This window comes from Anas acuta, chromosome 3 (genome assembly GCF_963932015.1).
Source record: "Anas acuta chromosome 3, bAnaAcu1.1, whole genome shotgun sequence".
NCBI classification, from domain to species: domain Eukaryota; kingdom Metazoa; phylum Chordata; class Aves; order Anseriformes; family Anatidae; genus Anas; species Anas acuta.
The window spans coordinates 67,804,870-67,817,868 of record NC_088981.1 but is presented as its reverse complement, the minus strand read 5'-3'; the positions used below and the strand labels follow the sequence as shown (position 1 = coordinate 67,817,868).

Genomic DNA, 12,999 nt, shown 5'->3' with positions numbered 1-12,999 from the left:
AACAGCAGAAGAGATAAAACTTTGCAGTTGGTTGAGACTTGCAGTTGCTGATGACGATTACTTTTCGTCTGTAATTTTAAGAACATGACCGGTCAAGCAGAATTCAGTGAAATGCAGCCAGAACTACCACTTACACCCCTAGAAAGGAATTAATCAGCGATGCTAATAGCTAGGTGGGTGACATGGTGAGACTATTCAATAAGTGAATCAAAGGAACAAAGTAGTGCAATGTGAGCCAACCTTGGCTCTCCGGATATGCAGGAGAACAGCAGAGTGAATACAGCAGCACAGTAAGAAAACCTCAGGTAAGGTGAAAATCAGAGCAACCTCCCAGAACCAGTCCCACCAGTATCACCTCTCTTTTGTACTGTCTGGGCTAAATGCTAAATGGAGTATCAACTGTGTCAGTTCTTAATGCATTGCATGTACATTTTATATGCTCATTTGCGTGTGAAATCTACTTGCTTTCAGAAAGTAATTCTCCTGTTAAGTAAGATGTTTGTGAATTAGCTTTTTAATGTAGATCTGTCTAGTGTGTTTCTGAATGAAAAGTTGATACCAAACTAAAATCATTGGCTACATGTAATGATTTTGGATTTATTTTCCTTGGTGAATTATATTTCACAAGTTTTAAGGCATCTGTAGAGATTCTGTTAGTAGGCAGTAAGAAAGGTAGCAGAGAGGATTGCTTGCCTTTCAAAAGGCAGAAGAGATGTTCCGCTAAAAAAATACGAGATCCCTTGTCTCTTTCCTCATGAGTGTAAGATATTCTACAGTGTTTACTACCATCACATTTTTCAGTGACTCATGCAAAATAGCTTCCAAAACACATCTTCTGGAGGACTGAGTACTCCGCTGTCCATTAAACCTTACTGTTGTGTTGTTTTTTTTTACTGAAAGTAATTCTGAACTTTCTATTCTTGTTGTTTATTCAATGCCTCTTGTATCAAATGATGAGAATCTACTGTCCCTTGCTGTTTTTTCTGATACTGGAATATATCCTAGATTCATGTCTGTTATCTATTCCCTCAACCTTAATTTTGCCAGAGTAACTGCATTTTATTTTTTACAGCAACCCTTATGAATTTCTTCCATGTACTCCTTTATTACATTTCTTTCCCTACTTCTTTTCAATTAATCAATATTATAATATTACCTCCAATAAATAAATAAATAAATAAATAAAGATAAACATGAAAAGTGGAGATGCATGTGAATTTTCAACCTCTTTCCTATCTTGGAACTGTTAATTTTTTGGCAGTTTCTTGAAAAAGTTCCCCCTTGGCTAAGAAATTGCTGTCCACATAAAATCAGCAGTGGGAAATACTTGCTTAAGTGTATCATTTACTGTTTAAAGAGCAAAGTATCCCTGTTGCTTTCATCTGACCAAGTTGTCCTTAAACTGAAAGTCATTTTGGTAAGGAACAGGAAGTGTAGGAGAAAATCTGGTTTTGAGATAAAATAGGAACTGTTTTCCAGCCAGATCATACACATACTGCTGGGAACCATGTATAAGGTATATAAGCCTACTGAAGCAAGTACAAGTTCATTCATGCAAGTAGCAATATCATGGTGTGACTTTTCAGGCTTACCTACAATAAAATCATTTGTCAACGTAGTTGAATGTTACAGTGTTATCAGGAGCACACCTGAAGCTAAGTCTATTCATAGGCACTGAAGCAGCATGTCATTTCACCTTTTCATCAGTATTAGCCATTTAAAAGCTATGAATTTTTAAAGCTGGGGATTTTGACACCCTCTGTGGTTAGCGGAGAGAAAACATTGGGCATCATCCTTAACAATTCATTCTGTACCATAAAATAATGTCTGAAATAAATAGAATGAATTTCCTTCTAAGGGTGTGGATAGTTCCCCATTGGCTCTGTATTGACCATTAGCAGTGAATTCAGCATGCTACTTTTAGATAGCTTTATGTGAGTTATGTGAGATACATCCTACTCTTTGACTACTACTGTAACCACAGGCCACCATTCCAATCACAAACAGTAACTGGAACAAATTTTGTCATGAATAATGTTACATAGTAATGTAAAAACAGGTGTAGGTACTCATAAAATCAGTAGCTTTGCACATGAAATTTAACAAGATTCAAAAACAGCCACAGATAACATCTCTCCCCACAAAACATGTTTTCTTCAACAAATCAAGAAAAAGTTAACCAAATCTTGTGAAAGACTAATTTCTGTTTCAAATGTTTTACGCAAAGAACTAGTTATTCTTCCCACAAGTCTTCATCGTACTCCTGAAATGTTGGCTTTATTTTGAAGGTTCAAGCTTTATTTACCTGTTGAAATGTCATTTGTGCCAAATGTTATGAATGAAAAGCTTCTGTTGATACTTAAGCACAAAAGCTATGTCTGCTTGTTAAGCTTCTGGAATACTCCAAATCTCCAAATAATTTGTTGCTCTTTATCTTTAAAAGAAAGAAAATTAAACACTAAAATTTCACTGGAGGAAGGAAATATAAAGACATTTTAAGGCTGAAATGTAATTTAGGGAATAAAATAAAAATTCATAGGTAGCCTCATAGGGAGACCATTCTTGATTTTAGTTATCTCAGTCTCATGGAAAATTGTAGATTATTTGAAAATGACACGGTTAGCTAGATTTTTTTTTCCAATAAGCTTCTTCAATTGTTGATAGTATTTTAGTGCTTCTTTTTATCCTGGACTTGCCATCTGTGAATTCTGTGTTCCTTGCAAGAGTATTCATCATTTTTTAGATGTTATAGATAATACAGTCACCCAAGCAAAGAAACATTTCTACTAAAGTAAAATACATGTCACAAACTGGAAATGTTTACATTTTCCAATATTGAAAAAATAATCGCGCTTTAAGCAACATTTGCCTGATTTTATATTTTAGTAACTTCAAAACCTGCTGGTAAGCATTATTTTTATTATTTCTTGCTACAGCTCCCAGATGGATGATATAATAAATGAGGTCTTAGAATAAAGAACACCTTTCCTAGAATAGGAGTAACTGGCACCTCAAGAAATAGTTCATCTCATGGTAGGATAGATAGCATGAAATTAAGTATACTACACAAAGCTATAGAAAATCAGATATCATTGCTTGACATATGAAGATATGCAGACATATCTTCTCAGAACAATATGACTGCTATTAAAGGCTGTTAGGTAGAAAGTTCACGAGTACTGAATGAGCAATAAAGCTTTATGGGTTTATAAAACAAATACAGATACCAGATTAAATGTTCTTCTGTATGTGGTATCTTTAGTTGTTCTGACCTCTCTATACCCAGGATAAAGCTTTAATATGAGCACTGAACTTTTCTGTGAGGGGCCAAAAGAAGCTTTAACTTCTTCCCACAGGCTCCCCAGGGTGAGAGAAGGAGAAGAAAGAAGACAGAAAAAAAAGTGTCCCCTTTTCCCAGACGGACAGAAGCAATGCTCTTTGATCCCTGGTGGCCTTAGTGTTTCTCAGAGTTGAGATGTGGAGCTTTTAAGAGCTTTCTGCTCAAACCGGGAGAGAGTAAGGATTAGCGTCCAGAAACTTCAATTCTTCACAGTTTCAACTGGGGAAATATTTTAATAAGGCAAATCAACAAGAAGGCCTGGATTGCTCCACAGATGCAAGATGGAAGCCATATCAGAGAAAATACTCCATTAAACAAAGTGTTTAGAAACAAGGGTGAGGCCAAAATCACCTTGGGCCCAGCACACCACTCCAAGCAGGTCCTGCAAGAATTAGCTCTGGTTGTTACAGTCTCAAAAGTTCAGAGTTCAACAGAAGAGAAATGTGAAATTTTCAGTCTAGGCATCTTTTCCATTAAAGATAACTCCTTTCAGTTAAAAAAAAAATAAAACAAAACTGTTTCCCTCTCACAATCAGAGATCAGTGGTTAAAAAACTGTAGGACACTCTGCTGGAAATTGAAAGAGAGGACAGAAATGGTGTAATTAGGATTTTTTGTAGTATATGGAACCCCTAAATCCAGATTTAGAAGAATATATTTCTAAGAAATTCCCTTTGTAAGTAAATCACTTGACTTCATGTATTCATGTTTTATAAAGAAAACCCCTTATTTACACCCTTCTGTATATCTGTAGTTATGCTGTCACCTGAGATCAAACTATATCATCTGTTACATTTTGTCCTGATATTTCAAAACTCCGTGGTCCAAGAAACTTCTTTTTACAAATAATTAACAATCCTGAAGGTACAGTATTGTGGGTTCTCAGTCCAGCTGTCCTTTCAGTTTTAACTACATCAGTACAGAAGAGCAGCAGTGACACTGAACAAACATCAAAAAAAAAAAAAAAAAGTGTCAGAAGATTCCTTATTGATTTTTTGTTGTTGTTGTTATTTTCTTAAGTCTTTTTATAAGTATATAAGTATATTTATATACTTAAGTATATTTAGTGGCATCTTAGCTAATTTAATTTCCTTTTATTTCTAGGAACGATTTTGAAGAGTATTTTGACATTGTGATCACAAACGCTTTGAAACCTGGTTTCTTTTCCCATACCCCAAACCAAAGACCTTTCCGAACTCTTGGTAAGTAGCAGTCATGATTCCCTTCTCATCTGCTTACATCTGTCAAAAAAAAAAAAAGTGAGAGGACAGAAACAGACTAATCACCTAGACAACATATTTTGAAAACATGTGTCTCAGTAATCCAGCTAGCAACTTTTGAACCTGTTGGCTTGTTTCAGTAAATTTAATAGACAGGCAAAAAAAAATTCTGTGCAAACAAGGCCGGAAGAGAGGAAAAAGCAGTGAAAATTCAAATGGATTCTACACAAGACTCTTCTAGAGATAGTAGTAAAAAAAATTCTTAAGACTGAGGAGCACTGAGAAATTAATTACAATGAAAAGGCAGAGCTGTGACTAATTTAAAATGGTATTGAGGCTCAGATATTGCAATATTAATGAAAAATAAAGAATAATTTTCTTTCTTGTGCTGACAAGATCATACTCAGAAAATCAAGTTTAGTTCTGGTCAAAAAAAACATACTAAAAACATTTGAAGAATTTAAAGGAAGTTCAAAGAAGAGTACAAATAAAATTGCAATGTTAAAGGAAATGATTTATGATGGAAACCTGAAGGTATTAAATGTGTATTTTGGCTAAATCACAACAGAGTAGGCAAAAAGGAAGTGCCCCTGTACTCAATTTAATTAAAACATTCTGAAGCGTTTGGCATGTTTGAGAACCTAATGCTGTCCATTAGGTAATTAAGGTTGTAACAAAAGACATTGACAAGAACAGTATGTGTTGAACTACAAATAACAATAGAAACATGGCTGAAGCCAGTTATTTTTTCCACATTTTAGTAAATATCCCGATGATTAAAGGCTACCTGAAAATGAATCTTATATCCAAAATAGCATAAGTCAGCATATAGTGAACTGTGTTTTAGCATTTTATGACAGGAAAATCAGCTATTCCAGCCCAAAATAAATTTTTCCTGTGGAATCTTTATAGTAAAACAATATATATGGAAATATATATATTGAAACTGAATTTTAATGTTTGATCTATTTATATAGGAAAGTAAGTAACATAAATGTTAAATGTAATTTTTAAAGGTTTAGTACAACTAGGAAATTGCAAGTTGACAATTTTAGAATAAATAAACTCAGGAGGGAAATTGAAATTATTCCTATGAAATGAGAATAAAAAGTAAAAACATAAAGTGTGAAAAAGGCTCAGTTCTGTAAACATTTTATTTAATTTCATAGCATGAAAACTGAAAATAAGACATAATCCACTTTGGATATTTTTAAACAATCTTATTAGCCTCATTTCCTAAGGAAATCCTGCTGTGTCTCTCTGTGAGTAATCCAGCTAGTAACTTTTGAACCTGTTGGCCAGTTTCAGTAAATTTAATAGACAGGCAAAAAGTTTTCTGTGCAAACAAGGTTAGAAGAGAGGAAAAAGTCTCCATTAAGAAATATAGTGTAGAATTAGTTTCATCACATTATTAGATTAGTACCAATTTTCATGAAGCTGTTACTTTCTTATGCATTTAAACAGGAACAGTGTTCCCTAGAGACCTCTTACTAGCTTGCTGTTTTTCATTCACTTTGTATTTTAACATTACAAAGCGGCTTAAGTGAGGGTTGGTCACTCAGTGTGTATGCTGCAAAATTACTGCAAAATAAAGTGTGACTAATTACTGCAAAATAAAGTGTAGTTTCAGTTCTGGAGACCTGACTATATAAAAAGATAAGTGATAGATATCTAAGCAATCATTAGATAAATAATTACTATTAACTTGTTAGTGGGCATCTTTTTAATAAACTTGTACCCAATGGATAGTAAATGGTTTGTTCTGAAAGACCAATCTGAACATTCAAAGCAAAGAATTATGCGTATAGGCATACTCATAATTACGCATGACAGGCTTTTGGAGACACTGTTTGAAATAGTGAAGAGCTTGTTTAAGAGTATGTGAAGTTTTAACCACCAAAATAGGAATAATCATATAAGAAAATGACCAAAATAATATGTTTTTATAATGAATCTTTTGTTTCTGTCCCTCTGTGTTCCTTGCAACAAACCTACAGCTTCAGGACAGGCATTGATGACTTCACACAGTTGCAACAGATGCCAAGAAACACAACTCATTTCTAAAACAGTGCATGGGGGAGTTTCTGATACTTTTTTTTTTTTTTTTTTGAGCTGGATTTACAATTTCTAATGTGTTGCTTCATATCAGAACTACTGAAAATTCCAAATTTCATCTAGCTTCTTTCTTTTGCCACTGTGGATTAAGGAAAATAGCCATTGTGCTTCGCACCCTCTCTTTTCTTAAATCATCGGACATAATTTATGAGGGAAATAGAACTACCTCATTTTTTCTTTGAAACTGGAAAAAAAATATAGGTGGACATATTTTCTTAAACCACAAAGGGTTTCTTTAGGAAATTAAGAAAAAAGCATTCAGTAAGTGAAATAAATTTTGTTCTGTGAATAAATTTGTTGTGGAAAATGATGTGAAATAACTTCAGTGGCTGAACTGCTTATCAATCCTATCCATTTCTCTAGGGCTAAGTTTTAGCTGTGTTCTTCCATCAGTGCATCTGAGTTAGAACAAATTTCTAACGACACACCTAGTTAGGTTTGCCCTTATATTCCATTTTGCCTACATAAAAATGTAGGCAAAAAATATGGAATGCATTCTTAATTTCAAACACCTCAAGTGTTGTATTGTGAACTGGAGCTGAATTTTATTAATACATAAAAGGATTTTTGCTCCAGATTTACTAAGAGAAAGTCTCTGAAGTTTACAGAAGAGAAGGATAAATTCTTTTCAGTGCATAATTTCAAAAAGGTGACTGTGTTCAGTAAACATTTGAAACAGGACAACATGATAAAGTCATTGTCTAGAGGTGTGACATCAGATAACTGTTGTGCAGAAATATTTTTTTTCAGTTGGCAAGTAGTTTTAAAACTAACCCATTTAGAACAACGAAAAATTATTTTAATTGTGCAATTAAAAACGCATCACTACTTTGAGTTTCAAAGCATGCAACATTTAAAGAAACCAAAACACAGTTTGAATTCTTAAAAGAATTGTGTGACTGCTTTTTATTAAACTGAGGCATTGAAAAGCACAATCTTTAATTATTTATTTTACATAGTTATCTTTCAAAGTGCCATACTGTTAAATGGAAGAACAGTGTATATATATCTTTCTAGCTTGTAGAATAGCTACATTTATTATTACCTGGTAAAACCATTTTTATATTTATATGTAGCTTATGTAGCAAAGCACATGTTTTATGAGAACAGCGCTAAACAAAAGTCTCTACTCCCATAATACAAATACTCCATAATTTATCTCAGGCACTTGTTGTTCACAAGGTTACATTTTCTTTTACAGAGGGAAATTCTTTAAATGAATCTTGAAAATGCTAATAACATCTGGTTGACCTGGATCTGGTTGACAGTGTTTGAGTAAATCCCATGTTGAGAGTACTAGTTCTAATGATTGCCAAATATATATTTTTGGAATGCAGAGTTAAAATAGAAATGCTAAAGATAGCCCTAATTTCCTTGAAATCCTTTAAGTCTGTATGTACAGCATATTCTCTCTTGGTACTAAATAAAACTTTTACATCTTTTATTTCCAGCTCAGGAACAGTTACTGTCTACTTTGATCTGTTTTTTTGTGATAAATTAAAATTGCATTTCAGATTGTTATGTGTTCAGCATCTAAATTTACAATACATATTTTAGAGTTTATGTACTGATATATATGTTCATATATGCATCTTCTTTGCATGAGCCAGAGAAGATCCTATGTGTGGAGTAGTGGTGGATGAAATTTTTCTGTGAGGCTCTGTGACTTTGTCCAATGCGTAGAGAAGCGGACCTACTTTCCTTCTCCTGCATGTTTTCAAATCCCACTTTCAGTTACACTTCTAGGCTGGCTGCCTTTTTCCTGCATTCAAATTCCTGTCCTGCTTGTGGTGCCTCTCCTGTATGATGTAGTCTCAAATTCAGTAAAGTCTTTCGGTCCTCCAGTTTTTTCCAATTCTCTTGTAACTGCCACAACTCACTAATTAAGCTTTTTTCCTCCCTCAGTGATTCTTTTCAATCCTTTTAAATACTACTACTACTACTTCTTTAAATAATATTACATTGGTATGCTATGACCTGAAAAGATCAATTAGAAAAGAAAATGAGGGGACAGGATATAAAATGACATGCTTGTAGTGTGAATACAGTCTTTGATTATTAGGGTCTGCAAGACTTAAGGAAGAGATGATCCCATGTCTGCATTTTAAGTTTTCTTCTGTGACATCTGGGCTTGATTACTGCCAAAGATGGGAGACAGAATTGGGTGGAGAATTGAGCCTATGCTTATACATGTATAGCTATTTTTATGCATTTATATTCTAAGGCCTTTTAGGCCCAAGGAGTGGGATCTGGAAAGGAGTGACTTCATTCCCCGGACATTAAATGTGTAAGACGTAACTTCTTTCTAGACTGTTCTTTTTATTTGAAACTTCTGTCTTCACAGGCAGAAGAATACTAAAGTACTTCCCAATAAATATTTTTAAAGACCCTTAGCAAAACTTTAACATATATATATAAAAGGTGGAAATTTTGATATAGATGCATTCCACTGTTAAAAGAGAATATACCTTTTAGCCTTGCATCATTTCACTTATTCAAAGAACATATATGCCATCTCCAGAAAATGATGATATTTTCAATGAAATCACTTTGAATTGAGTATACAATATAGCTCAGTTGTTATAATTCCTACATAATAAGTGTCTCAGTTGCTACCTCTACAACAAAGGCTTTTTGAAAACAAAAATGTATATATATTTTTAATTTTTTTTTTACCTTTAGCCTTAGAAGTTAAAACTCCATAAATCTTACTTTTTTTTTTTTGCCTGTATTAGTTGTTCTGATCATCTCTCTTCACCAATCGTAGAAGAGCAGAAGCAGCCACACCAGGACATGTGGTTGCTTCCCACCCAAGGGCCCTGTAGGCTTGGGAAGCCTTCTGCAGAGAAGTCCACTCCCTTATTGACTCCTGGTGTTTCTTTATATAATGCAGCTGTGCTTGCTGCCTTTTTTTTTTTTTTTTTTTTTTTGAACATATTGATTCTTCGTATCAGCCTGAAAGCTTGTGATTATTGTGATAATTGCTGCATTAATCAGAAGGAATAAAGTCCATAAACATTTTCCATATGACTTCTAAAATGAGTGCCTTCGTGTTGTTAAAACATCCCCCAGTGCCATATAGTCCGTGAAAGCAATGCAATGCTTTTCATGGAGATTTGTTTAGCAATTCTATGGAGTATATTGCTACTGTTTGTCATGTATTTCCTGGATATTTAGAAAAGGAGAAGGAAATTTATAACTAATAAATGACATATGTTTATACTCTAGTTTTCAATACTGGATCTTTTTTTACCTCATGACATCACGACTTTCAGATCAAGGCTGTCCTTATTCTCTAATACCAGTAACAGGTTTTGTATTTCACTGGTGGTTGGGGATCCACTGTTTAAGAGATAAAGCATCTGGTTCTACACCTAAGTCACCAACGAAAAATTATTTCCTATTCATGACTAGAGATTACCCATCATTTCTGGAGGAAGTGAAATTTCTTTGTAACCAACTAAGTGCTGATGAAAGGCTTTAAATAGAATTTTTTTCATATTCAGTAATAGATCCTGATTTTTTTATTATTATTATTTTGAAAACCATAAGGATTATCAAGGATTATGAGGATTATTAAGGACTATAAGGATAATTATGTTACAGACAAACATTGAAAATGACATTGTTTGTTACCTAATGATTTATCAATTAATCTTCATAAAGTTTGCTAGGTAGTACCTATATATAATTTGAAATCAACAGTTTGGGAATAATTTGAGAACAGAGAGCTGATCATTTCCTACTGTATCATCAACATGTTTGTATTTAAGCCATGTGATTGGTAAAAAAGGAGACTGTAGCAAAGGACCTCTTCCCTAACAGTTAAATTTTATTTCATGTTTGCTAAACATAGTTTTAGCTGACAATAACAGTCTGGATTTTGTTTTGTACATATTCGGTACAGTGGTCTCTGTGAAAGTATCAAAAACAGATGCAAAAAAAGCAAAATAAAGTTGGGCAAGTGTACACATGCATCCTTTTGTGAAGTAGAGTCATGATAAAATCACGGACAGACACAATTCATTTTTAACAGCTGGTACCAAAACTAGTTTTCTTCCTTGGCATAAAACTTCATTTGTTCTGATAGATTTCAAAGTCCTTGTCTACCACATTTGATGGTCATTGCCTCATAAAAACAAGTGTTCAGAACATTTGGGTTCCATTGCAGAGACATCAAATCAGAGATTGAGGAAGCAAATTTTTATTACTAACTGGAATTGTGTCATAGAACCATAGAATATCCTGTGTTGGAAGGGAGCCACAAGGATCATTGAGTCCGACTCCTAAGGACTCCTATCATTATAGCCCTGTTATTAAATGATGTGAGGGACAAATCTGCAGTTTGTATTTGTATACGTATCCACTTTTACAGTGATGTAGTTAAACTGGTGTAATTACTGGAAGCTGCCACCCTGTAGTAGTCAGGCTGCATGGTAGCCAAAGAACAAGTAAACCAAATTTTAAATGACCATACTTCCTTTTTGGTATCTGAGCAGAGAGGTCATTCCTTTCTGCTAAGGGAAAGGAGGGGGTTTGTTTTGTTTTGTTTCTTGGAATGGGCTTTTCTGGTATTTGCTTCAGAAGTGGTGGACAAACAGATTCTCATTGTGCCATTTATATATACTCACTGATCAGAAGCTGGAGGTTTTGTGGTCAAGTTCAGTTTCTGTTTCTACAAAGCACAGTACTGTAAACTGGGAGTATAGGCCAAGCGCTAGGATTTCAGTGGCTGCCCCCCCTAACTGGCATGGTAGGTACATGGCTATCAGCTGAGCCAGCTGTTGGAAAGTGGGTTGGATGCTGTCTCTTGAGCTCCTTTGGTCGATGCCTCAACTATATTAGCCAGAAGATCTACGAAGCTATTTCTTCAACTTTAGTCTCTTGTCCAAAAATATTGAGGCTTATGAAATTACATGGCATGTATACATAGGAATTTCTTCCCATCCCCAACTGCAGGCCTCTATCAGCAACACAGTTTCAGCCACATTTGAGTATGGCTTAGTATTCTCAGAAATAATGCAGATTCTACAGACTAAAGAGGGTGTATTGTCTGTCTGTCCCAGATCAAGGAAAGGGTACAGTGTAAACTGATTCCTAAACAGATATCTAAGTATCAACACAGGAGAGTCTGGCTACAGATGACCTAGCTACTGGAAAAGCATCCATGAGACACTAAACCCTATTGACATTCAGCAAATCCAACTGCAAGACACAACTTCAGATGAAACTAGGCCCCATTATATCCCCTATTGTTCACAAACAACTCCTTTTTTATTTAAAAATAAAAAATTAAATAGTCTTTGAAATAGGGCATCTGTTTGTTTTTGAAGATGAATGCTGAACTGTAGATAAATTCTCCAATGCCTATCCTTATTTAAAAGAAAAAAAAAAATGAAATAAATGTCTCAAGCCAAGTTCTTTATATGTTTGCATACTGTTCAAAGTACCACAGAGGATAAAAGGAATAAGAAGTTATTCATCCAAAAATCAAAACACTGAAAACTGCAAAGTACTTCTGTGTAAAGACAGCAGGGGTTGCTTCAGCTGATTACCTTTGATATTAAATACTGTGTTTTGCACTAAACTGATAAAAATATTATGGAAAGCTATTTCAAAGAAAGCTAAAGCTTTCAAAACTGCATATAAACAATATTCCTTTTGTTAAAACTGGAAAACATGTTTAGCATAATTGCCAAATTGTCCAAAACAGAATTCTTTGTCTATGGCATGAGCATTTCATTTTCAAAAGGAGCTGCAGTAACTAACTAACACTATTGCAAAATCCTAGTTATTGATTTTATTACATTATATTTAAGGCTTGGATAAAACTCAAAACCCTGTTGTTTAAGGTATTGTGCAAGCACATGATAAGAGTCGCTCTCTGTCTTCAAGAAGTTCATGGGCAAAAGAGATAAACAATTGTCAGAAAACCAAAAATACTAGCTTTTCTATTAGAGCCAAGAAACTGAAAAAGATTGAATGACTTACCCATAATCTTATCTCTGGCAGATCTGCATATTTAACTAAGATCTCTAATGTCCTAATCCAGAAGCAGTGAGGAATTGTAAACTATGTTTGCATAAGGACTCAATGAGAGTCTTGACTGTGAAAATCCTTTTAGCTTTTTCCAAAGATTCATAATGGAGAAGTTAAGATAACAGAATTGCAATTAATCCTTCTGGATTTACTTTTTATGGTTCAGTAATATATCCTTTATAAGTTTAAGGAGTTGGACCTTCTAACTTGATGTGGTCTACACTGACATTTTCAAATAATACAATAATTATTCAGTAATAATTTCAAGTTATCAAAAGCAGTAAGC

At 34.1% G+C, this 12,999-nt stretch overlaps 1 protein-coding gene across 2 annotated transcripts in view; it reads left to right on the top strand.

Moving 5' to 3' along the window:
- The window catches only part of NT5DC1 (5'-nucleotidase domain containing 1), a 146,723-nt gene that overhangs the window by 99,453 nt on the left and 34,271 nt on the right, over window positions 1-12,999 (top strand). For both annotated transcript variants that reach the window (XM_068677653.1, XM_068677654.1), the window contains exon 8: window positions 4,444-4,541. In XM_068677653.1, the coding sequence (XP_068533754.1) occupies window positions 4,444-4,541 (98 nt within the window). The remainder of the gene's footprint in view (window positions 1-4,443; window positions 4,542-12,999) is intronic.